Source organism: Geotrypetes seraphini, chromosome 5 (genome assembly GCF_902459505.1).
Source record: "Geotrypetes seraphini chromosome 5, aGeoSer1.1, whole genome shotgun sequence".
In the NCBI taxonomy this organism is placed as follows: domain Eukaryota; kingdom Metazoa; phylum Chordata; class Amphibia; order Gymnophiona; family Dermophiidae; genus Geotrypetes; species Geotrypetes seraphini.
Window position 1 is genome coordinate 91667695 of NC_047088.1, and position 24509 is coordinate 91692203.

A 24509-nucleotide genomic window follows, 5' to 3' on the forward strand; every position below is an offset into this window, starting at 1 on the left:
ACGCAGAGAGAGGGGAGACATGATCGAGACGTTCAAATATCTCACGGGCCGTATCGAGGTAGAAGAGGATATCTTCTTTTTCAAAGGCCCCACGGCAACAAGAGGGCATCCATGGAAAATCAGGGGCGGGAAACTACACGGTGACACCAGGAAATACTTCTTCACCGAAAGGGTGGTTGATCGCTGGAATAATCTTCCACTGCAGGTGGTAGAGGCCAGCAGCATGCCTGATTTTAAGACAAAATGGGATCGTCACGTGGGATCTCTTCACAGAGGTTATTGGGGTGGGCAGACTTGATGGGTCGTGGCCCTTATCTGCCATCTATTTCTATGTTTCTATGAAGCAATAGTCTCCTTGATCCAGCGCGCAATAGTAAACTTAGAAGCGCCATCCCCCCTTATGAGAACCCACTAGAAGGACAAAGAAATGATCTGATTTCCGGATCTCCTGGGTCCTCTGCACCATAAGAGCGAAGGGCCCGACTGACATCCAACTTGTGCAACTGTCTCTGCTCGGAAGAGCTCTCCCGGCTAGTCAACATCGGGAGGACCACAGCCTGACCTGAAAAGGAGAAACTACTTTTGGCAGAAAGGAAGAACAGGCCTCAAGACAACTCTCTCCATAGAAAACTCCAAGAAAGGAGCCCTACAAGAGAAAGCCTGCAGCTCAGAAACACATCTAGCTGAAGTAATGGCCACCAAGAAGACCGCTTTAAGAGTATGGTCCTTCAAAGGAGCAGTAGAATGCACTAGAACTGACAGAACCAGATTCAGATCCCAAGAAGGAGGCTTGAGCAATTTGGCTGCCCGCAAAAAGCAAATCACATCAGGAATGGCAGTCAAACGCTGACCTTTCAACAACCCACGAAAGACTGACAAGGCCGCAAGCTGAACTGGGAGAGAAGACCAAGCTAGTCCGCTGTCCAGGCCTTCCTGCAAGAACTCTAAGATGTTAGGCAGGGAAGTGTGAAAAAAGACCACTCCTCAAATAGATGCCAAGCCCTCACATAAACCCGAAAGGTGGAAAGCCACCGGGACCCCAAGAGTTGAAATCACTTTATCTGAATACCCCTTTTTACCTAGGTGACCCCTTTCAAGAGCCAAGCTGCAAGACAGAAGAGACCTGGATCGAATATTGGAATGAGACCCTGAGTCAGAAGGCATTCCAAGAGAGGCAGAGGAAGAGGATCCGCCACCAGATGCCTCATCAGATCTACGTACCAAGGCCGCCTGGGCCAATCTGGCACAACCAGAACTACAAGGCCCGGATGTCGAACGAATTATGCGGAGAAGAACTTTGCCCATTAATGGCCATGGAGGGAACACATACAACAGCCCCTCCGTTGGCCATGGTTGAACCAGAGCATCCAGGCTGTGAGTGACCTAGACACTGAGCTCCCCAATCAAGAAGACTGGCATCCATGAGCAGCACCGTCCACTGCGGCTGGTCCAGACTCGCCCCTTGTACAAGATGGGAGGACTAGAGCCACCAATGAAGACTGCGCTGAGCCAAGCCCGGAAGCGGAACAGGATGATTCAGACTGTACCTCTAAGGCGACTACCTCTGAAGAGCATATTGAAGAGGACGCTTGTGGACCCTTGTGGACCATCTCACTACATTAGGGAAGCCGCCATCAACCCCAAGACTTGGAGGAAATCCTGCATCCGAGGACACCTGGACGTCATAAGCAGGCGAATCTGAAATTGCAATTTGCTTATCCGGGCCTCTGGAAGGAAGACCTTCCCCAAGGAGGTGTCTAACAGCACTCTTAGATACTCCAGTCGCTGAAATGGAGACAACTAGCTCTTGGAAAGTTTGACAACCCATCCCAGTGACTACAGAAACTCCACCACCCAAGCTGTGAATGACTTCACTTGAACCAACCAGTTGTCTAGACCAGTGGTTCCCAACCCTGTCCTGGAGGAACACCAGGCCAATTGGGTTTTCAGGCTAGCCCTAATGAATATGCATGAAGCAAATTTGCATGCCTATCACTTCCATCATATGCAAATCTCTCTCATGCATATTCATTAGGGCTAGCCTGAAAACCTGATTGGCCTGGTGTTCCTCCAGGACAGGGTTGGGAATCACTGGTCTAGACATGGATGAACTAGAACGCCCTCTTTTCACAATGCCGCTGCGACGACCACCATCACCTTGGCGAATGTCCGCGAAGCCGTGGCCAGAACACAAAGCGCAGGAAGCGATGATGGGAGGCCCGAATAGGAATGTGCAAGTAGGCCTTGGTCAGATACTCCCCCAGCTGAACTGCCAGAATCACAGACAGAGTTTCCATGCGGAAGGAAAGCATGTGAAGAGCCCTGTCGACCCCCTTCAAATCTCGGATGGGTCTAAAGATGCCTTCTTTCTTCGGCACCACAAAGTAAATCGAGTAGCAACCTGTGTGTCCGGCATATGCACGTCTCTTTGAACCCTCTTCCCTCCGTGCACTTCTACACCAGGGCCCCCTCCCCTGAAGGCCTGCCTGTTCCCCCTGAATGCCTGCAACCCCCCCCCCCTGGAAAGCCAGCGTGTTCCCCCAGAAGGCCTGTACACCCCTCCCTCCCCCGGAAGGCCTGCGTGTTCCTCCTGGCCTCCCGGCATCAATTTACCTAATTTCAGCAGCCTGCATAAGATTGCTAGTACTAGTGATCTTTGCAAGCTGCCATCGGGTCTTCCGAGCTGCCTTCTCTCTGCAGAGGAGGGGCGGGACCGCAGCAGAGAGAAGGCAGTTCGGAAGACCTATGGCAGCTTGCAAAGATAGCTAGCACTAGCGATCTTATGCAGGCTGCTGAAATTAGGTAAATTGATGCCGGGAGGCCAGGGAGGAAGCCGGACAGAAGCACTTCTCGACTGAGACTTCCCACTTGCCCTCTAAAGCAGGAGCGGCAGGCCACCAAGAGGCAGCGCTGCCAATCCTGCTTTAGGGGGCAAGGGGGAAGGGTCAGTCGTCGAATCGGGAGGCCGATTTTTTTTAAATTTTGAATCGATTCGAACCGATTCACCCGAAATGAATCAGTGAATCGATTTGAATCGTGAATTGGGCAGCACAAGTAGATGATAAACAAAAATAGGCTTTGTGTGAGTATTTGCTGTGTCTGTAAGGGGAATCAGTTTGAGGCAGCAATAAAGAAGCAGTTCAGCAATAAAGAAGTTGCTTTGTTACATGTTTGCAATTATAGGACTGCCTTATTAGAGTGAGTTTGCAACATTGCTTTCATCATCATATGGCATTGCTCATTCATATTGAACAAAGTAATGATCCAAGCTGTACTTCTGATACCAACTACCACCGATGCCAGTGTTCTGCAGAAACATGGCCTATTGTCAGGCCGTTTATTAAAGTTTGGATGTCAGCCTACTTTTGAGGGCCCATTATGCTTTTTCTATTGTATCTTATCTGGGCAAAATTCCTTTGAAAATTGTTTTATATTGCCTCCACTTTCAGAGGCACCAAAGAAACTTGAAATCTCAATTATACTTTTTTTTTTTTAATATGCAAGTATGAACACATTCTAGACAAACAATAGACAGCATTTACAAAGTATTCTTTAGGGTGATAAAGTTCATTCTTTGAGGGTAGTTCCCAGGGTTAGGATTTTTTTTTTTGGGGGGGAGGGGGCGTTGCAAGGGTTAGTTAGTCCTGGGGGTGCAGTGGCATACCAAAGAGAGGGGTTCTGCCTCAGGTGCAGATCATAAGGGGGTGCTCCTGGGGTCAGCATCTTGGTACAGGAACTTCATTGCTTTGTTGGTGTCAGGCCTTCCTCTCTGCTAGGTCCTGCCTTCGTGGAAGCAGGAGGAAGGCCTGACGCCAGCAGAATAGCGAGTTAAGGCTGCTGACAATGAGAGAATGCTCTAAACAGGCTTCTTATGGCTTGCCAGTAAGTGATGATGATGATGCAGCAGAGAGAATCCCTGGTGCAGGTCACAAAAAAATTGCACATAGGGGAAGAGAGCACGAGTGCAATGGCGAGAAAGCGTGATAGCGAAAGCACTGGTCATATGGGGTGAGGGGGCTGGAAGGAAGGGAAGAGAGAATGTGAGAGCGTGTGAAAGAGAGATGGTAGACAGTGGGAAAGAAACAGAAATGTTGGCTATGGCAGTAGAAGGAAAGGTACAGAGATGGAAGAATGGTGAGCACGGAGAAAGAAGAAAACATCAAATTGGCAGGAGACCCTGGCGAGCAAGTTAACAGAAGACAAACAGAAACCAGAGCTTGGGACCAACATAATTTGAATAATAAAAATGACCAGACAACAAAAGGTAGAAAAATATTTTTATTTTCTATTTTGTGATTAAAATGTGTCAGATTTGAAACATGTATCCTGCAAGAGCTGGTGTTAGACAGCAAGCGTGAGCTAGGACCTAAAAGAGAGGAAAAATCTTTTTTATTTACACCACAGCACCAATGTGTGCATGGAGAGGTTGTAACCCTATGTAATGTTATATTGTAACACTGTGAATGTTAAAAATGTAACCTGTTCTGAGCTCTTTGGGGAGGATGGGATATAAAAAATAAATAAAGATCTAAAGATATTTTTTTATATGGGGGGGGGAGTGTTAAAAAAAAAAAAAAGATCATCCCCAGGTGTCACAAATCCTAGGTCTGCCACTTTGGGGGTGGTGGCAATTTGCACAATGTCAGGATAGTTGTAGATTATGGGGGACTAGTCATTAAGCCCGTTACATTAACGGGTGCTAGAATATGTCTATGTGTCTTTCTTTCTTTCTGTGTCTCTCCCTGCCCCTGTCTCTTTCTTCCTTTCTTTGTCTCTCTCCCTCCCACTGTCTGTCTTTCTTTCTGTCTGTTTCTCTTCCTGGCCCCCTTTGCCTGTCTGTGTTTCTTTCTTTCTGTTTCTCTCCCTGCCTGCTGTCTTTCTGTGTGTCTGTTTTTCATTCTCATGCGCTGCCTGCCTATCTTTCTGTCTCGCTCCATGGCCCCCTTTTGTCTCCCCCCAAAGCAAACCAAGATTGCTCCCTGGCCCCCTTTCCCTTCCCCCCTCCCCCACTTCCCTGTGCAGCAACAGCAACATTCCCCCTTCTGTGTAGCAGCAACAGCATTCACCCACACTTCCCTGTACAGCAGCAGCATTCCCTCCTTCCCTGTGCAGCAGCAGCATTCCCCCTCTTCCCTGTGCACCCACCCCTTGCCTGCTCCCCCTGTTCCCTTCCTTTTCCCTCCCCTGTCCAGCAGCATTCATTTTCCTGCTCCCCCTGTGCATATGCCCCACAGAAATTTACTTGCCTCACAGAAAAGCGCTGCACTGCGCTGTTGCTGGCCTCGGTGTCTTCTCTACAGTGCGGCCAACCCTAGCGGAAACAGGAAGTTGTGAGAGGGCGGGCCGCAGTGGAGAGGAGATGGTGAGGCCAGTAGCAGCACAGCGCAGCGCTTTTCATTTAAACGCTGTGAGCATGCGAGAGGGAGGAGGAGGAGGAAAAATAGATGCCGGCAGGGGGGTTTGGCGGTCAAGGCGTGTGCGGCAAGCCGTCGCTCGCGCCTGAAGATTTTAAAAGGGTGCTTGGCGTTGGGAAGTTGGGGCGTGTGGGGCAAGCTGCCGCTCACGCCTGAAGATTTTAAAAGCGAGTATTTTTTTTTTGTAGTTGAAAGACGCGGCAGTAGCTCCTCTCATGATCCCCACCTGCGTCGGACTTCCGACGCAGGTGGGGATCCTGAGAGGAGCCACTGCCTCGTCTTTCAACTTAAAAATATAGTAAGGCAAGGAGCAGGGCAGTCCGAAGAACAGCACGGCTGACAGGCGCCGCGTCCGACATCCGCCTCGGGGGAGGAGAGAGGACTTCAGGCAAGGAGCAGGGCAGAGCAAAAAACAGCATGGGTCGACAGCCGCACGGAAAACGGACGCATGCGATGGAACTGCGCCATGCGCGGCCTAGCGTTTTATTATATTAGATTATGCAGCTGTGGAGAGAGATAGTTTTGGCGAGCAGGCCAGTTAAGAAGTTTCAAAAAAGTAAAGAATGGGGAGAGGCAGTTAGAAACTTAAGTACAGTGACAAATAGAGATTTATTGCTTTCAATGCTTTATAAGCTGGAACCCTTCTCCCACATAGCTCACCTTGGGGGGGGGATGTAGGATCTTATTTCTATGGAACCCCTTATCTAGCCCTTTTTATTATGCCTTCTTTATCCCTTCTCCAAACACACAAAATGGGTGCATGCTTAGGAAGGGGAGAAGAAAGGGTAAATGGGTGAGAGGGAGACCTTGAGGACAGGGGTTCTTGCTGGGAGTTGGAGAGATAGAGAACAGGGAGTAGAAATGGATGGAAGACTAGGGGTTTATGGAGTAAGAACTTAAGTTTGGAGGCTGAGGCGGGATAATGTGGAGGTAGGGGACTTCAGGTCTGGGGGAGGAATGAAGCTTAGAATGAGGTAATTCTGCACAAAACAGATCCATTTGACTATGCATAATTTTAAGAATACCATGCCGTACCCCCAAAATGTTTGTGAAGATTTCTCCAAGAAGTACACTGGACAGCAATCACCTATGTAGCTCACTCATTCTGTTTTACTGCTGAAAATACCTCTTGCAAAAATTCTAGTATCCCTCTATTAACAAATCCTTAACTGCTTTAAGGCAGACCTATTCTGATACTTAAAGTAAAGCTCAACCCTACCAAAAACAGAGAGTAATGTGGATACAAGAGAATCACATGGAAATATCTTAAGTTGCATGAAATCAGACTTCCTTAAACGTGTGGAAGAGAATAAGACCCAGGTTATGGAAAAACCATCATAAAACCACATTTTAAAATTTTAAATCCTGTTTATCAACATAAAACTTCTGCAGTCAACCACTATCATCAATGCTGTATGTATTTCCATCTCACCTGCAGCCTAAACTGGGACTATCCCTGTCAGAGCTCTGCCGCTGCACAGAGCTGTGCTTCTCCTCCTCTGTGCGCTCATCATCATTTTCCATGGCGATACGCATGCGGTACTGTGGGCTGGACTCAATCTCTCTTGCCAACTGTGCTGCCCGTAATTCTCTCTGCCGGAACTCCTCAGTGTTATCTTTTTCCAAAGGAATTCTGCAACCCAACCAATGATAGGTCCCTGTTAATTTTAACTCTAGTCTTTGACGCAATGGCTCAAAAGCTGGACTATGAAACACATGTTAAAATTTCTTCTCTGCTACAGACATTAACTTTGGACTATTTGCTACATTGTAATATGTTTCTGATGCACAGAAAAAACACAAAATATTTGGATTAATTTGGTTTGATTTTAAAACAAGCCAAACACTGAATGAATATAAACACAAAGTAAAGCAATCAGTAAATAGAAAATGATCATCAATAGCAGCTAAAGCCCAAAATGCAAAAATTAAAATTAAACAGATGTAAAGAGAGGGATATCAAGTATTCACACCAAGAAGTATTCTTCTCCAAGAAGTTGCTGCAAACTTGGATCATAAAATCATAGATCATCCCCTCATGGCAGAAAAAGATACTTCCATGGCAGAAATTATACTTCATATAATGGAAACCAGAATCAGTATACAATGATCACCATTATAAAGATCAGAAGGGAGAATAGACAAGGAGATGCAGTTCTTTACCATTAAAGATTGAATAATGCTACCAACTAGAGAATGACACAGAGACAAATTTTTCCCCATCCCTGCGGGAACTAATTTTCCCATCCTGTCCCCGCAAGTTCTTTTCCTGTCCTTGTCCCATTCTAGCAAGTTCCAACCTCATCGGCACAAGCCTCATACACTTTAAAATCATAAGTGTTTAAGGCTTGTGTGGTTAAGGCAGAGCTTACAGGAATGGCGTACGGACAGCGACTAAACTCACAGGGACAGGTAAATTGAGTTCCTGTGAGGACGGGGACAAGTTTGTCCCTGTATTATTCTCTACTACCAACAATTTGACATGACTCAAGGCATTCCATAAGAAAAATAATCCCTACACAGGAAACCAGCAAGACAAAAATATTAGAGATTAACAGTGAAAATTTAGATAAATCTGGATTCCAAGATATGATATAAAAAAAAAAGGGTGGGGTTATTATAGAAATGTCAAGTGCAATCTTAGTTGTTACCAATATCACATCTATCATCACTTACATCATGAAAGGAAAATTCACAAATACATCATACGCTTTGAAATATTTGACATTGCGTGCACATCAAATTTTAATAATAATAATAAAAACCTCTCATGTATATTCTAAATCTCTATAACTATTTTTGTGGACCATCAGGAGATCAGCATCTATCAAATTGATTAGTATAAAAATACCTAGAAGATATAAAGAGAATAAAATATTGGTTGATACCTGGAAAACTTTACGTTATATTAGTAATTTGACACTTATTCCAATTTCTAAATCATTACATCAATCCATTTGGCTGAACTCCAAGATTAAAATTGGCGGATGTCAATTCGGCTGGAAGCAATGGGTTAGTGGAGATATTCGTACTTTGAATGATATTATTTTAAATGGTTCGATGCTTAGTTTTTCACAATTGCAACATAAATATGGTTTAAATAAGACACAAAATTTTAGATGGTTGCAGTTGAAGCAAGCTATTCAGGAGGGGTTCCCTGAATGGAAGAATCTTAATAATCAATATAGTTTAGAATTCCTTTGCTTTCAGGTGGATTTCTTGGGTCACCAAGCCACACAGTGGTATAAATTACTTAATGAATATCTGAATTAAAAAAAAAAAACTGGGTTGAGGGATATTTGGAGCATTGAGATCAAGCACCAAATTTCTGCATCTCAATGGCCACAAATTTGGTCTTGGAGATTAAAGTCTACAATGTCGGCATCTATGAGGCAAACATGGTACTTGGAAGACAAAGGGATTGAGGGGTACAGATAAGAGTAAAGGTAGATTATAGGGATGGGATTAGAGATAAGTTACAAAATTAATCAGGGACCACTGTTCAGGCACTAGGCCTGATGGGCCGCTGCGGGAGCGAACCGCTGAGCAAGATGGACCTCTGGTCTGACTTAGCGGGGGCAATTTCTTATGTTCTTAAATACCACTACTATTTCTATAGAGATAACAGACATACACAACGCTGTACAGAGTCACAAAGATGACAGTCCCTGCTCGAAGGAGCTTACAATCTAAACAGATGAGATAAACAGGATGCCATGCCTACAGTTAAGGGGAATGGTTATGTTTCAAAAAAGTGTCCACTCAGCTCCTCTTAAATCCAATAATAATAATCCATCCATCCTTATAGCACCCAACTTGCTGCATCGGGGGATCATCATTTATATCTTCTGCCACAGGAGCATACAATTTGGCCCTCTCTCAACAGTACCAGCTTGCCTGAGAAGATATGTATTATGAAGAATATTCAAGGTATTTTGGATCAGAAATGCCTTCTAGCTAATTAAATGCATTCACAAGAAGAGTTTTTGAGAACTTTGGGCTATATATCTATGGACTATAAGATTTAAATTGGGCTTATGAAGGGCTTATGAATGGGCACTTCTGAAAAAAAATTGATAAATGCTCACATTCTGATGGAAACTAAAAGAAACTGTGGAATGACAATGTTCCTTAATGGACTTTATTTGAAAATGTCAAAGTTCCAAAGGTACACTAAAATCATCCAAATAAAAGTAAAGTAATCCACATAACAGTCTTAAAGGACCTAATTTGCTAGGGATGTAGGACCCGACACGGTCCGCGTTTCGACAAAAAGTCTTCTTCAGGGGTCCCTGGGGGTCCTATAATGGTGAATACGTGGGAAAGCTAATATGTGGTGAGCCGGAAGTGAGACACTTCCACAGAGTTTCTTTTGGTTTCCTCTGGATTTTCTACTCTGTGGATATTTTGGGGTCATTTTTATAGTTTTCACATTCTGATGGTCCACAAAAAAATTTATAAAGATTTAAAATATACATTAAAAGTTTTTATGATATATACATGTAATCTTGGAACACAAGGTAAGTACTGATGGTTCTTTACCACCCAGCTATTTTAAACATTTTTTTATATAGTTAACACAGTAAATGACAGCAGAAAAAAAAAAACCCATTCAGTTCATCTAGTCTATCCAACAAGGTGACCAGAGCCTCACCCACCAATCAGTGTAGGCCCAGGACACCTATGTTTAAAAAGAGATTAGGTTTTTACCTTGATAATATTTTTTTCCAGTAGATAGGGATGGTATACTGAAACAAGGGTCTTGCTCCTGCAAGTCCGCTGCAGAAGATACTGAACACTGTTTTTAGAACCTCCTCCTTCTCCCTGCTGCCCCCAGACAAAGCCAGTGACAGTCCTACATGAAACAGGAGGAGGAGAACTGGTAAAATACCCCCTCCCCCCCAGCAAGCCTTTGATTTGTTCATATAAAAATCTATTTCACTCTGAAGGATGACAAAGCACTATCTCTATGGGGTAATTGTTTGGTGGACATCGTAGGGCTGTGTGTGCACATTCAATGTTTATCTCTGGAGGTGGAGATCTCATTCCCCATGGGCCAGTTTAAATAAATCCAGACAAATCTCTCTCTTTGGCCACCTTAGTGGCATCTTTGAAGGCCTCATCTTCTGGCACTCCCACAGATGCAGGTTACATCTCCGGATGCGATTCTCCAAGTCCTCAATTCTATCCAAAAGTTCAATTTCTCGCTTCTGGATAGAAGTCTATGCATGCTACATTTCAATTATCTTCAGTCACTTTGTCCCTATAGGCTTTGATTTCATCTTTAAGATGCGCCAGCTCCTCCACATCTTGCTTGATATCCACTACTGCTTGCTTAATGTCTGTCCGGACCAACATCATCTCGTTTATTAAGTCTGCAAATATTTCCATCAGACTTCCAGATGTCTGCTCCTGCAGAGTTCCTGCCTCCAATCTCTACAGGCCCCATGCAGCTCCCATTTTCGGCCACCATCTTGGACGGGCTGGGAGGACTGGAAAACGTATTAGCATTCACTCCTGCCTTGCTCCCGGCATACTGGTAAGAATCCAGCTTGCGCTTTGTGGCTATGGTGCTTTTTATCTTGTGGGAGAACATCACTTAAGAACATAACATAAGAATTGCCGCTGCTGGGTCAGACCAGTGGTCCATCATGCCCAGCAATTCGCTCACGCGACGGCCCTTAGTTTAGTTTAAGTGGAATCCAAGGCAGGATTAAGGGGATTCTCTTGAAATTTTACTAGAGTCCCAATGACACTTCACTCCCAAATGACCAACCACACTGGTGATGTTACTTCATTTTCCAGAAGAAATGTTTTAAAAATAAAGTAGACAGGAAAAGTTTAATGTCCTTTAAAAAACTATTTAGCATATTATTTTTGTCATTTAATTTTAATTGCTATGCTTTTATGTTAATGTGAAAAAAATTGCAAAATAAATTATAAATTTAAAGTATGTTTGTCTTTTAGTTGTGTATGTCATTGGTCTGTTCGGAATGGAAAGAAAGTTATGGGGAGTGATAGCCTTGAAAAAACCGTTGTAGAACACATGGGTGAAACATGTCGGTTATCTCCCGTTGTGTGACCCGAGACCAGAAATTGAGCTGATTAAAGCTAAGTAAACCTATTTTAGCTGATATTTATAAAGTATTTAAGCAAAAAAGAATAAAAGTTTATAAAAAGCATAAAAGAACATTAAAAAAATTAAAATAAGGATCCAATGACGAGAGGAGGTGTAAAGCCGCCTACTATGAACATATATTGAGTGGGGAAGTGGCCTTGCTGAGGATCATATGACCTTAGAAACTTTTGGAATTAGGCTTACATATATAAGGATTATAACTCCCTATATATTGGTGTTTATGATATACTATTGCCTTTTTCTCTAATACCTAAATAAGTGGGGTGCTTTTCATTCAAATTACTAAACACTCAATCAGCTTATGAGCTAAACATGGTCACACAGGGTTTTTAATGGTAGACCTGTACGGATTAGAGTTTTAATGGATACCTTTTGTCTTGTTTGGTTTAATTCTATTCAAAGTGGTTACTGCTCCTGTTTCAAACTGATTCAGATAACTGACTGAAACTAGAAATCAGTATTCACCCTCTCCCCCCCTTTTTTTAAACTTCTAATGTAGTATGCTGGGGGAGAGGTGTGAAGCAGATCAAGAAAGTTAAACGGACAGAAATTTCTTCTTCTTGCTGGTGGAGGCCCACTGGACTCCTGACAGCTAGCCTTGCCAAACTAAAACCCCTGGGCTAATGCTCAAGGCTATGGATGACTGAACCTTTAAATGCTGAACCAGGAGAAAGCCTGTGGATCAATCCTTGGGAGCAAGCCCTGGCTAAAGGTTCAACCTCAAGGATATATACTAAAGGGTATGCAACCTATAGGGTATGCACTATATCCTATGGATTTGGGTCTACTCTGAAAAAAATTCTTCTGCACCAGTCCAATCTGCACCATCTGCTGAAAGCAGAGGAATATAGACAACTTGCAAGCTGAACTACTCTTCGTATATCAATCAGTGATGTCATCAAATCTCATGATATTTTGCCTCTTTTATTCATAGAACTTAACACATCAGTATGGACTGGTCTAGCAAGATAATAAAAGCAAGAATTTAGATCTGAATAATTTTTATTTTCTGCCAGTCATTGCATTTCTGCATAGTTAAACTGAGATTTCCTAGAGTTGAGAAACACTTATTCTTCAGGAAAAACAAATCACACTCACGTGTAGGAAGACAGGCTGCTGTCATATGTAGTCTTCACTCCATAATTCTCTTCATTAAATTTAAACATTTCATTTGGGTCCCAGCCATTAGACTGACCAAGGGAGAAAAAAAAAGATCAGTCAGCAGACTAAAGCACTAAACTTCCACTTCTACTCAGCCAATATAACAGTTTACAGTCCTAAAGATTGTCATATATTCCAATCTCCTACAATACCTCCTGACAATACAGTATGAGCACTCAAAGTTCATAATCCTATAACAGTTCCTGGCCATTCTCCCAGTTGCTCTCACCACATCAGATTCCAGATCATAATCATCGCTGTTGCCATCACCTCCTTCCCAACGTTGTAAAACCTTCTCTTTATGTTCTCCATTCACTTTCGCATTCATGGCAATGGCTGAATCTGTAAATTTATCTGACAGCAGAGATCAATATTAATTTTCAGCTAAAAGAGAAAGCAAAATATAAATAGCAGTAATTCTTCCAAGAAATGAATTCCTCATAGCAAAGACATGATGCCTCCAGAAACATAGTGCAAATTGAGCAGGCCAGAATAAGAACCTCAGAATAGTCACCAGCCTATATGGGGAACATATATTTTAAATTATTTATTAAATCCCCTCACGTGAAAAGGTGTACACAAGATATGCAAGGGTAAAGTGCATAAAGCATCTTCTCACAGCTGAAACACCCTCCATCAAGACAAGGGTGCATGCCAGAATAAAGAGAAAGATCAAAGGTTTGACTGAATGGTTAGGTAGGATTGGTAGCACTCTTTACCTTTTGTCGCATAGTTGAAATCCACATTTCGGAAATGCACCAGCATTACATCCATGGGTTTAAAGACCATGGTGTCAATTATGTCTTCTCGCTTAGGTCCTGCCAACTGCTCAGTCACCTTCCTATGGACAGCATCCACAGCAAGCTCAAACTGCAGATATCCAGAATGAAAATGAAGGGGAGGGAAAAGCAAACAGGATCAGCTAGCTCAAAATCTACTTGACAGCTTTTGAATCTAAGGCTAGACAGAAAAAAACAGGGTATTTAAAGTTCTCTGAAGTAATTCCCACAACATTTTCTCCAGATTTATTCTCTGTGGCCTATAGACCATTTCAGAGACGATCTCCATTTCACAGAGTACTGGTTGCACAAAATCCCCACCCCTACAGACCATTCAAAATTTACTATGGTCTCAACTGAGCCAGTTATACTTTAGAATGGGCATTTGGGCTTACCCTGGAACAGAAGAGGAAATTTGGACTTACTTATCAATGTCCATTCCTTGAGTTCTGCCAGACCAGTCCAGATGAGTGAGTTATATTCCCTTGCCAGTAGATGCAGCCAGAATCCCCCCCCCAAAAAAAAAAAAAAAAACACCACCACCACACACCTACATCAAGCTAGCACTATTGAAGGCAATTCTTATGTTTTGGATTTCCAATTCACCCCAAGATGCTAAAACCTGGTGTAGTCAAAATCAGTTCATGATCAAACCTAGGAATGAAAAATTCTATACACCAATGAAACAACTACCTTCAAAGTAGGCTACATCATACTCTTTTAGCTTTCTGAATTTGTCAGACCAAGAACCTACTGCCACGATTTTGATATTTGGATTCTTGATTGATCTAGCAAGGATCAAGAAACAAAAAATGAATAAGTTAGTCCAAATTTCCCCATACTTATTGTCCATGCCAGACCAGTCCAGACAAGTATGATATATCCAAACATTATCCAAACTGAGTGGGAAGAAGCCACAATAGTTCACAGGTTATCACCAACTCTGAGGCAATTATAGGAGGAATGTAAAACACTGTCCTAAAATTGTAGATTCTGTGAGGGTTGAAGTTGGTATTTGGGAAAGTTGATTTCGAATCTCAAACTTTGTAGGAACCACGTAGTCCTTTGGGTCGCTACAATGACCCCTTGAGATGTTGAATCTTTGATGAGCCAGTCTAGGTAGGGAAATACCTGAAGACCATGGTTCCTTAGAGCTGCTGCTACCACTACCAGGCACTTGGTGAACACTCTGGGAGAGAAAAAGAGGCCAAAGGGTAGCACTCTGTATTGATAATGCAGATTCCTCACCTGAAATCTGAGATACTGACCGGAGGCCAGATGAATGGGAATATGAGTGTAGGCCTCCTTGAGATCCAAAGAGCATAACCAGTCGTTCTGATCTAGAAGGGGATCAAGGGATGCCAGAGACAACATTTGAAATTTTTCATTGACTAAAAATTTGTTGAGAGCCCTGAGATCCAGAATGGGCCGCAGATCGCCCGTCTTCTTCGGAACAAGGAAGTAACGGGAGTAAAACCCCCTGTTCTGCTGTTCCAAAGGAACTGGTTCGATGGCATGAAGATGAAGCAGAGCTTGAGCTTCCTGAAGAAGAAGGGCAGTCTGGGATGGACTGGAAGGATACTCTCTTGGAGGAAGCTCTGGTGGAACCTGAGTGAAATGAAGAGAGTATCCTTCCCTGATGATGGACAGCACCCAGAGGTCAGATGTAATTGTCGTCCATCAGTGGTAAAAATGATGGAGACGACCCCCTATAGGGGGAAGAGAAGTCAGAGACAGAACGGTGGAGGTTATGCTCTGTTTTAAACAGTCAAAAAGTCTGGGTAGCCTTAGGTGCAGCAGAAGGTTGAGATTTTTGTTGCTTCTGAGGCTGCTGTTTCTTTGGAGGAGGGCGAGTGTAAGGAGCCATCCTCGGAGCAAAACACCTCTGGTAAATGGGAGAAGGGCGTGTAGGCTTGGCAGGAGCTGGCTTTGGCTTAGGTCTGACAATAGAAGCAAAGGATTTTTCATGTCCAGACAATTTCTTGGTAGCTGCCTCGATAGATTCATCGAAGAGGTCATTGCCTGCACAAGGAATATTAGCCAAGCGGTCCTGAAGATTAGGATTCATGTCAATGGTATGAAGCCAGGCAAGGCAACGCATTGCTAAAGAGCAAGCAGCCGCCACCCGGGCAGACAACTCAAAGGCATCATAAGATGACTGAAGGAGATGTAATCTGAGTTGTGATAGAGAAGCAATGGACTTCCTGAAATTCAAAGTGCTTTTGAGTGTCTAAATAAGTAAGAAACTTAGGAAAAAGAGCAATAAGGAACTCAAAATAAGTGACAAAATGGAAATTATAATTGAGGACTTTAGAGGACATCATGGCATTTTGATAGATGTGACGTCCAAATTTGTCCATTGTTTTCCCTTCTCTTCCAGGAGGAACGGTAGCATAAACCTTGGAAGGATGGGATCTTTTCAAGGAAGACTCCATAAGTAGGGATTGGTGAGATAACTGTGAATTCTCAAATCCTTTACAATGGAGAGTTTTATATCTGGAGTCTAATTTTCCTGGAACAGCTGGAATTGCATAAGGAGTCTCCAGGCATCTGGTAAAAGTTTGAGACAAAAGCTTGTGAATAGGAAGCTTAAGTGACTCTGCTGGAGGTTGAGGAAGATGCATGACGTCGAGATACTCCTTAGAGCAGGGGTGTCCAATGTCGGTCCTCGAGGGCCGCAATCCAGTCAGGTTTTCAGGATTTCCCCAATGAATATGCATGAGATCTATGTGCATGCACTGCTTTCAATGCATATTCATTGGGGAAATCCTGAAAACCCGACTGGATTGCGGCCCTCGAGGACCGACATTGGACACCCCTGCCTTAGAGTATTTGGAACCAGCATCTAATTGAATGTTCAAGTCCACAGCCATCTGACGAAGAAAAGAGGAGAAAGATAGCTGATCCGGTAATGCCTTGCCTCGAGAAGGACTCGAGGACGTCGAGGCAGCCTGGGTTGAAGATGAAGCTTCGGCTGTAAAAAAGGTATCAAAAGAATAGGGAGACTTGGACGAGGCAAGCGAAACCGCTGAGTCTTCGAAGTGTGGAAGTGGAGACCTCGAACGAGGAGTCGGCGGTCTAGTAAAAGTAGGTGTAGATCGAGGCTTAGTTGAAGAAGGACGTTCCTTAGAAGAACAACTATGCCTGGAAGGATGCCTCGATGAAGGTCTCGATCGTCGATGAGAATGGTGCTTGGAAGCAGATCTCGAAGATCGAGGAGACTTCGCCCTGGAGAGGGAAGCAGCCGATGCTACCAAAGAATGGATAGGACTGGAGGCTGTGGATCGAAGTTTCAGATTTTGGAGGAACTTCGATGCACTCCCAAAGACTCTGTTCCTTGCATGGAATGTGAGGATTCCTGCCGAGAAACTTGCAAAGAATCTGTTCCTTGCTTTACGTGCTTAGATGCCAGACCAGACACTCGCAGAGACTCTGCTCCCTGCATAGAGTGTGAAGACTCAGACTGAGACATAGAAAGATGCTCAACCTCACGGGAGTCTGCAGAATGCCCAGTCTGGATTAGAGTAGCTAGCTTTGGTCCCATTTTGGTAAGGAACTGAACAAATTGCTACTCTAATATGGTCTGGAAAGAAGTCCGCAAGGATGGATCTGCGTCTGAAACCGGACCACCTGCCTTGGCTGGAGGTCCACCGAGGCAGTGGAAATGTGCTTCGACTTAGAAGTCTTAGGCACCTTAAGCACCACCGGTGGAACTGTCTGCTGAGCTATCTGACCTGAGGAAACAGAAGGAGATACAGCAGACGTCGTCGAGGAAAGAGCTGCTGCAAACAAAGAAGGTCTGATGAGGCTCGAGGTCGAAGCAGTGGAGGCAGGAGGGCCCTCGGTCAAAGGTGAGACCGAGGTCGGCTTTGGAGTCGAAGAAGTGGTTGAATCCATCTGGAAGAGCTTCTCCACTTAAAGTAGACGACGTTTAAGGGCTCGAGGTTGAAGAGTAGCACAGCGTTTGCACGACTTTGGATGATGCAGAGTAATGCATTAGGGGATTAATAATCGGAAGGAACCATATATGCTGGGAGGTGAGAAGCTGATATGCACGGATGGGGAGAGGGACCTTGGGGTAATAGTGTCCGAAGATCTAAAGGTGAAAAAACAGTGTGACAAGGCAGTGGCTGCTGCCAAAAGAATGCTGGGCTGTATAAAGAGAGGCATAGCCATTAGAAGAAAGGTGTTGATGCCCCTGTACTGGTCATTGGTAAGGCCCCACTTGGAGTATTGTGTTCAGTTTTGGAGACCGTATCTGGCGAAGGATGTAAGAAGACTTGAAGCGGTCCAGAGGAGGGTGACGAAAATGCTAGAAGGCTTGCACCAGAAAACGTATGAGGAGAGACTAGAAGCACTGAATATGTATACCCTAGAGGAAAGGAGAGACAGGGGAGATATGATTCAGACGTTCAAATACTTGAAGGGTATTAACGTAGAACAAAATTTTTTCCAGAGAAAGGAAAATGGTAAAACCAGAGGACATAATTTGAGGTTGAGGGGTGGTAGATTCAAAGGCAATGTTAGGAAATTCTATTTTAAGGAGAGGGTGGTGGATGCCTGGAATGTGCTTCCGAGAGAGGTGGTGGAGAGTAAAACTGTAACTGAGTTCAAAGAAGCGTGGGATGAACACAGAGGATCTAGAATCAGAAAATAATATTAAAAACTGAACTAAGGCCAGTTCTGGGTAGACTTGCACAGTCTGTGTATGTATATGGCCTTTTGATGGAGGATGGGCTGGGGAGGGCTTCAATGGCTGGAAGGGTGTAGATGGGCTGGAGTAGGTTTTAACGGAGATTTTGGCAGCTGGAACCCAAGCACAGTACCGGATAGAGCTTTGGATTCTTGCCCAAAAATAGCTAAGAAGAAAAAATTTAAAAAAAATTTAAATTGAATCAGGTTGGGCAGACTGGATGGACCACTCGGGTCTTTATCTGCCGTCATCTACTATGTTACTATGTTTATGTTACTATGATGTTGTGGCCCAAGGCACTTGAGGCACCTGGTGTGTGGGTCTGTAAATCGCACGTTGACACTGGCTACACTTCTTGAAGCCTGTCGCTGGCTGGGACATAGAAGGAAAAACAGCCGCTGCAAGGTCTAAGCCCCTGGGCTGCGGCCAAGCGGCCTGCCCCGGCAGCCGGACGGAAGAAATAAAAAAAATTTTAAACTAGAATTAAAAGAAATAAAGTAAGTACAGCGATTTGTGAAGAAAAATAACACAAACCGCGGTGAGAGAAGGCACAAAGTGAGAAAGTTAAACGCAGAGAGTCAAAGACGAACTTCTCGGCTGAGAACTGAGACGCGCCCTACGCTGGGCGGGAAGGCACTCACACATGCGCGGTGCAGTCGACTCGAAACTTCTAGTTTCTACAAGCAAGTCTGCTTGCGAGGCTTCCACAACCGGGCTCCGTCGATGACGTCACCCATATGTGAGAATTGCTGCCTGCTTGTCCTGGGATAATAGCATTGTTCTTGGCCTCTGAAATTGGATCAGCAATAACCAGGGATTGGGGAGAACATAATTTGTATACCGCAATTACCTCGCTATTCAATGCAATAACAAGCAAAAGAGAAGCCGAACAAGCTTGGCGAAACACCAAACATATACAGTACACAACAGAAAACATTTTCTTAACAAAAATGTTTTAAACAAGCAAATTTTCAACCTATTTCAAAAAATGAGGATTGTACCACTTTAAACTACAGTTAATAGCTACTCTAAATGTAATATCCATTAGTGAAAAACACAAAAAAAGGTGATGTGTTACTGAGGAAGCTCTTAATATCCAGCAATAGAAAAACAACTCTACAAAATGAAGAAATGATTCCAGAAATCATATCAGAAATATGTTATTGCTTGACCTGCAAATTTAAGTTAATGAATAAAAGGTTGTATTGGTTGCAGTCAATGCAATGATTTCCCTGTTGATAGCTTAGGCCTTTTCAGCAGTAGCCCAAGGCATGTTACATTTAGATACTGTATATATTTTCTTGCACCTGGACGACTCTCAATCAAAGAAGTCCTTTAACTAAAGGGCAATAAGCTTTTAATCAAAGTATCAGGAATATGCATTTGTCTAAAACATTTCCCTTTAATTTCATATTGTTTTTAAACCAGAAAATGGAAAAACAATTATTTTTATTTATTTTTTTATTTTTTGGGAGGGGGTGTTCCCTATCAATAGTAAGAAGGGCCTGAAGTGAGAAAGTACTTTAAGAGATCCTTCCAACCTGCCTCACTTTTGGTCCTTAAAGTTCCTGGAAGTCAGCAGTTAATTCTTGCAACAGGATGAAATTGAAGAAACTATTTGAGACTGCTAAGATAAGATCGTCCTGTTGCTGTTGAAGTCCCAGCAGCCATTTTTATTGCAGAGGAAAAATGGGCAGGAGCGACTGGGAATCGCTCCTGCTCCAATGTGCCGCCAGACCACCAGGAGATCACAGAAGGCCTGGGGGGATGTCGGTCTCACTTGCTAGGGAGGGAAGGAAGGAGTGCTAGCTCACGTTCCGGTGGTGTGCAGATGGGGGTGTGGGTATGGGTGCTCCTCTGGCTTGGAAGGGGGGTTGGGGCATGGGCATTACTTTTGCTTGGGAATGAAGGAGGAAGAATTAACTGACATTCCGGTGGGAGTGGGGGTTAGGGCATTGGCGGTGGTATGGGTGTTACTCTTGCTTGGGAGGCAGGGAAGGAGCACTAGCTGCAATTCCAGTGCGGCACAGGCAGGGTTGCAGGGTAAGACTACTAGGAGGGAGGGTGGTAGGGCTTCACAAGGGAAGAATGGTAGAGTATAAACCCTCGAGTTACCATTTTTCCCCTAAAAAGAAGGACAAAAATGGTAAGTGTTTATATTTGGATAGGTTTATAGTCAAGTATATATGGTACTCAAGCATTTCTCTGTCTATCCTGGAGGGCTCACAATCAATCTAATGTACCTGGGGCAATGGGAGGATTAGGTGACTTGCCCAGGGTCATAAGGAGTAGTATGGGTTTGAACCCCCCAACCTCAGGGTGCTGAGGCTATAGCTTTAACCACTGTGCCACTCTCTCCTCCCCAGATTGATATACAACATTGTTTTAATGCAGATTGTAAACATTTAACTCAGGCTTTAAGAGCCAACAATTACGACTTCTTGTCCCTCCCTCCATTTCTACCAGAGCTAAAGAGCAAGGTCAGGAAGGAGTAGAGAGCAAGAGATCGTCTGAGATGTTTACCATATGGCCAAATTTACTAAAGCTTCTTCATATTCTGCATCTAAAGGAAAAGAACGTGGTAAATTAGGCCTTTGATATATCAATGCAGGCAACTGGCAGAAATACACAAACCAGCAGCTCACCTTCCCATGCAGCGCTCTCTTTCTCCCATCTTCTTCTCTTCCCCCTCTAATTCTCCTTCAGAGTCCCATCATTTCTCTCTTTCACCAATTAGTTTACTTCCCTGTAGCTAACTTTCATCAATAGGAAGACCCAGTCATCCCTCCTAGCTTTTGCATTCAACATCTAAGCCCAACAATATTCCCCCCGCCAACTTCTCCTTACTACCACATAGTGATGCTTCACAATCTGCTAGCTAGCTAGCTAGCTAGGCCCCCCCCCTCCCCCGCCCTTCAAAAAAAAACAAAAACCCAAACAACCCTTAGGACATCTTCCATGACACATCTTGATTGGCAGCTGTACCAAATACACAACCACACCCATGACATATGTACAACGTGGTAGTGAGATTTGGCTCCCCGGAAATTTTTTTTTATTTCTTGCTAGATAACACCTGTTACGATAAATAATTGTGCTTTCTGGAGACAGCAGACAGATATTCTCACATATGGGTGATGTCATCCACGGAGCCCGGTACAGACAGTGCTAAAGTGTAATGTCACTTTAAGCTTTAGCAAAGTACTGCGCATGCATGAGTGCCTTCCTACCTGATGTCGGCTCGTGGCTCCTCAGTTCCGTAAGCAAACTAAGAAGCCAACAAAGGGAAGTGGGAGGAATATGAGAATATCTGCCTGCTGTCCCCGGATACACCTGTTATGTTAAGTAATTGTGGGACTCCCTAGCTTAACTGAAAAGAGATGGAGGAAGAGTTGGTCTGTAAGAAGAAAATAAATTCTCATATGTGGGACTCCCTAGCTTAACTGAAAAGAGATGGAGGAAGAGTTGGTCTGCAAGAAGAAAATAAATTCAGTTGCACTGCTTGGCCGAACTGACCATGTCATCTGAACTAGGTTTCTAGACAGTAGTGAGATTTAAATATGTGAATTGAGGACCAAGTAGCTTCTTTGAAAAGCATCCTCAATGGGAGTGGAACACAAAAAAAGGCCACTAATGCTGCCAATAACTCGGATTCTGTGTGCTGCAACATGTGTCTCTTGAACAGCAACCCAGCAATGAGCATAGCAAAAGGAAATGCAGGCCACTAACCATGTGGAAATAGTTTGTTTGGTTACAGGCACTCCTAATCTGTTAGGGTCAAAAGAGATAAACAGTTGAGGTTAAGACCTGTGTGGCTTAGTCCTTTTTAAATAGTAAGCCAATGAACATTTACAGTTCATTGCATGAAGAGCCTTTAATCGAGGATGAGAATGAAACTTTTTGGGGAAAAAAAAAGGTAGCACAATGGACTGAGTAAGGTGAAATTTTGTGACTACTTTTGGATGGAATTTAGGATGAGTTCTGAGGACCACTTTGGCGTGATGAAATACTACATAAAGTAGGTCACAACCAGTGCTTGAAGTTCACATTGCTCATCGTGCTGAGGTGACAGATCAAAAAGACTACTTGCTAAGTAAGATACTTAAGATGAGTAGGTGCAAGAGGTTCAAATGGAGGTTTCATTAGAATGGTGAGAACTACACTGAGATCTTCAATCAACTGGAGGCGATCTGAGTGAAGGATTTTGAGTTCAAGATAACTTTCATAAACCTGGAAATTGGCAGACAGAGAAGCAACCACCACTGGAGAAACTGGCGGATGAGAAGCAACCACCACTGGAGAAATTGTCGTAAAGTGGCTTGAGGACCACTGAGATACTAGACTTCATTGAGCTGGGTCTGAGATGGAACCGGGCGAAGGGAATCAAATGAACTGTGGATGCCATGTGTCCCAAGATACGCAATCATTTGTTTTGCTGAAATTTTCTGAAGAGTAGGACACATGATTGCAAAGTTGAAGCAATGTGTCTTGAATCTGCTGGTGCAAGTAAGCTCATAAAAGATTGGTGTTGAGTATGGTTCCTATAAACTCCAATATTTGAGTTGGCTTGGTATGAGACTTGATAATTTACTTCAAATCCCAGAAGTTCCAGAAGAGTTATGGTCATCTGTGCAACTGACTGGACTGCTTGAGGCAATGTAGCTTTGATTGGCCAATTGTCCAGGTAAGAAAACACCTGTAAACTATGACTATGAAGGGTTACCACAACTAGCATTTTTTGAACACTCTGGGAGAGGAAGCTAGGCCAAATGGTAGCAACTTGTATTGAAAATGATGGGTGACAAAGAAATGACGGTACTTTCTGTAGGCTGGATGTATGGGGATGTGCGTATATGCTTCTTAGTGGTCTAGAGAGCACAGCCATTCATTTCTTTCTGGAAGTGGGCATAGAGTCCCTAGGGATAGCATGCAAAAACTAAATATTTATTGAGAGCTTATAGGTCGCGAATAGGATGAAGACCTCCTATCTTCTTTGGATTTCATAAGTACTTTGAGTAGAACCCCTGGTTTTTCTGGATAAAGAGTACCGACTATGGCATTGAGTTGTAGAAGAGCTTCGATTTCCTGAAGAAGGGAAGCCTGTTGAGATGTGAAAGAGGACTCTCTTGGAGGGTTGTTTGCCGGAATGCTGATGAAACAGAGAATAATCCTTCTGTATAACTTTTAAGACCCAAGTGCAGACAGTATAAGAGTATAGGTTGAGGAGGAGGCGTGGCTATGTTCTCTACAAGCATGTGAAAAAAATTGAGTCAATTTTGTGTAGCAGAAGGTTGAGCTTTCTGAGACCTCTGTCTTTTTCCCTCTTCTGCGGTAGAGGTTTAGAAGAGGATAAGGTTGCTGGATAGTGCCTCTTGTAAAGATTAAAAGACTATTTCTGGTTAAGACTTAGGAAGGTTGAATCTTAAGACTTAGACGAAGCTAAAGTAGTCATGCTCTGCCCATGTTGAGTAAGGCCTTTGTGTTGTTTGGAGATTGCATCCTCAACTCCAAACTTCTCCTCTCCCAGATAACAAATATTACCAGGCGATCCTGGATGTTGATGTCAAGGTCAGAGACTCTAAGTCAGGCTAGTCTTCTCATGGCTATGGACATAGCTAATGCTCTAGATGTTAAATCAAATTGCATCAAAAGCCGATCTATCCATGAATGACCTACCTTCTCAAATAATGATCCTGTCTATCCCTTCAAAATATTATGAAAACTACCTGTTTCAAGTGTTTTCTAGCAGATAATAGAAAAAAACTGACCTCATGGAAACTTAACTACAACTATTGTTTACCAAGTCAAGCCTTGTTTTTCAGGGATGACTCGGTATACAAATCCAAGATTTAGTTTAGTTGAGTTTGAAAGAGACCGAGTAGTTTCTTGGAACTCCAGAAGGCGATCAGGTGGAATATACTCCTCAAAATAAGCATGTCCTCTTCATGAGCTGCTTCAAATAGAATGACAAAGAAATTACAGCTGAGAATTCTGCTAGCCAACACAAAATTCTGGAAAAGGCGGTGGCCCAAACGTTATCTAATGTGCGACCCTCTCTGCCTGGTGGCGTACTGGCATACACTCATGTGCTGGAAGACTTTTAAGAACAGACTAAAAAACCAGCAAGTACTGGTGCTGCATCCTAGGAGCTATGGGACATGCAAGTCTCTTCCCAGTTCTTACAAAGCCTCTTTGAGCAAATATCGACGTGGTAACTTGAGGAGGTCCTTAGGAACTTCATCAAAATCCAACGCTTCAAGGAGCTCTGCTCACGGCTCAAAGTTTGACTGCAATTTAAACTGACAAAGCTTTGACATCTGCCA

The 24509-nt window shown here is 43.6% G+C and overlaps 1 protein-coding gene across 4 annotated transcripts in view; it reads right to left on the reverse strand.

Moving 5' to 3' along the window:
• Positions 1–24509, reverse strand: part of ATXN2L (ataxin 2 like) — a 414538-nt gene that overhangs the window by 241548 nt on the left and 148481 nt on the right. For all 4 annotated transcript variants that reach the window (XM_033946500.1, XM_033946501.1, XM_033946502.1 and 1 more), the window contains exons 5-8: positions 13434–13584; positions 12944–13068; positions 12652–12743; positions 6847–7047 (exon numbers count right to left, since the gene is read on the reverse strand). In XM_033946500.1, coding sequence (XP_033802391.1) covers positions 6847–7047; positions 12652–12743; positions 12944–13068; positions 13434–13584 — 569 coding nt within the window. The remainder of the gene's footprint in view (positions 1–6846; positions 7048–12651; positions 12744–12943; positions 13069–13433; positions 13585–24509) is intronic.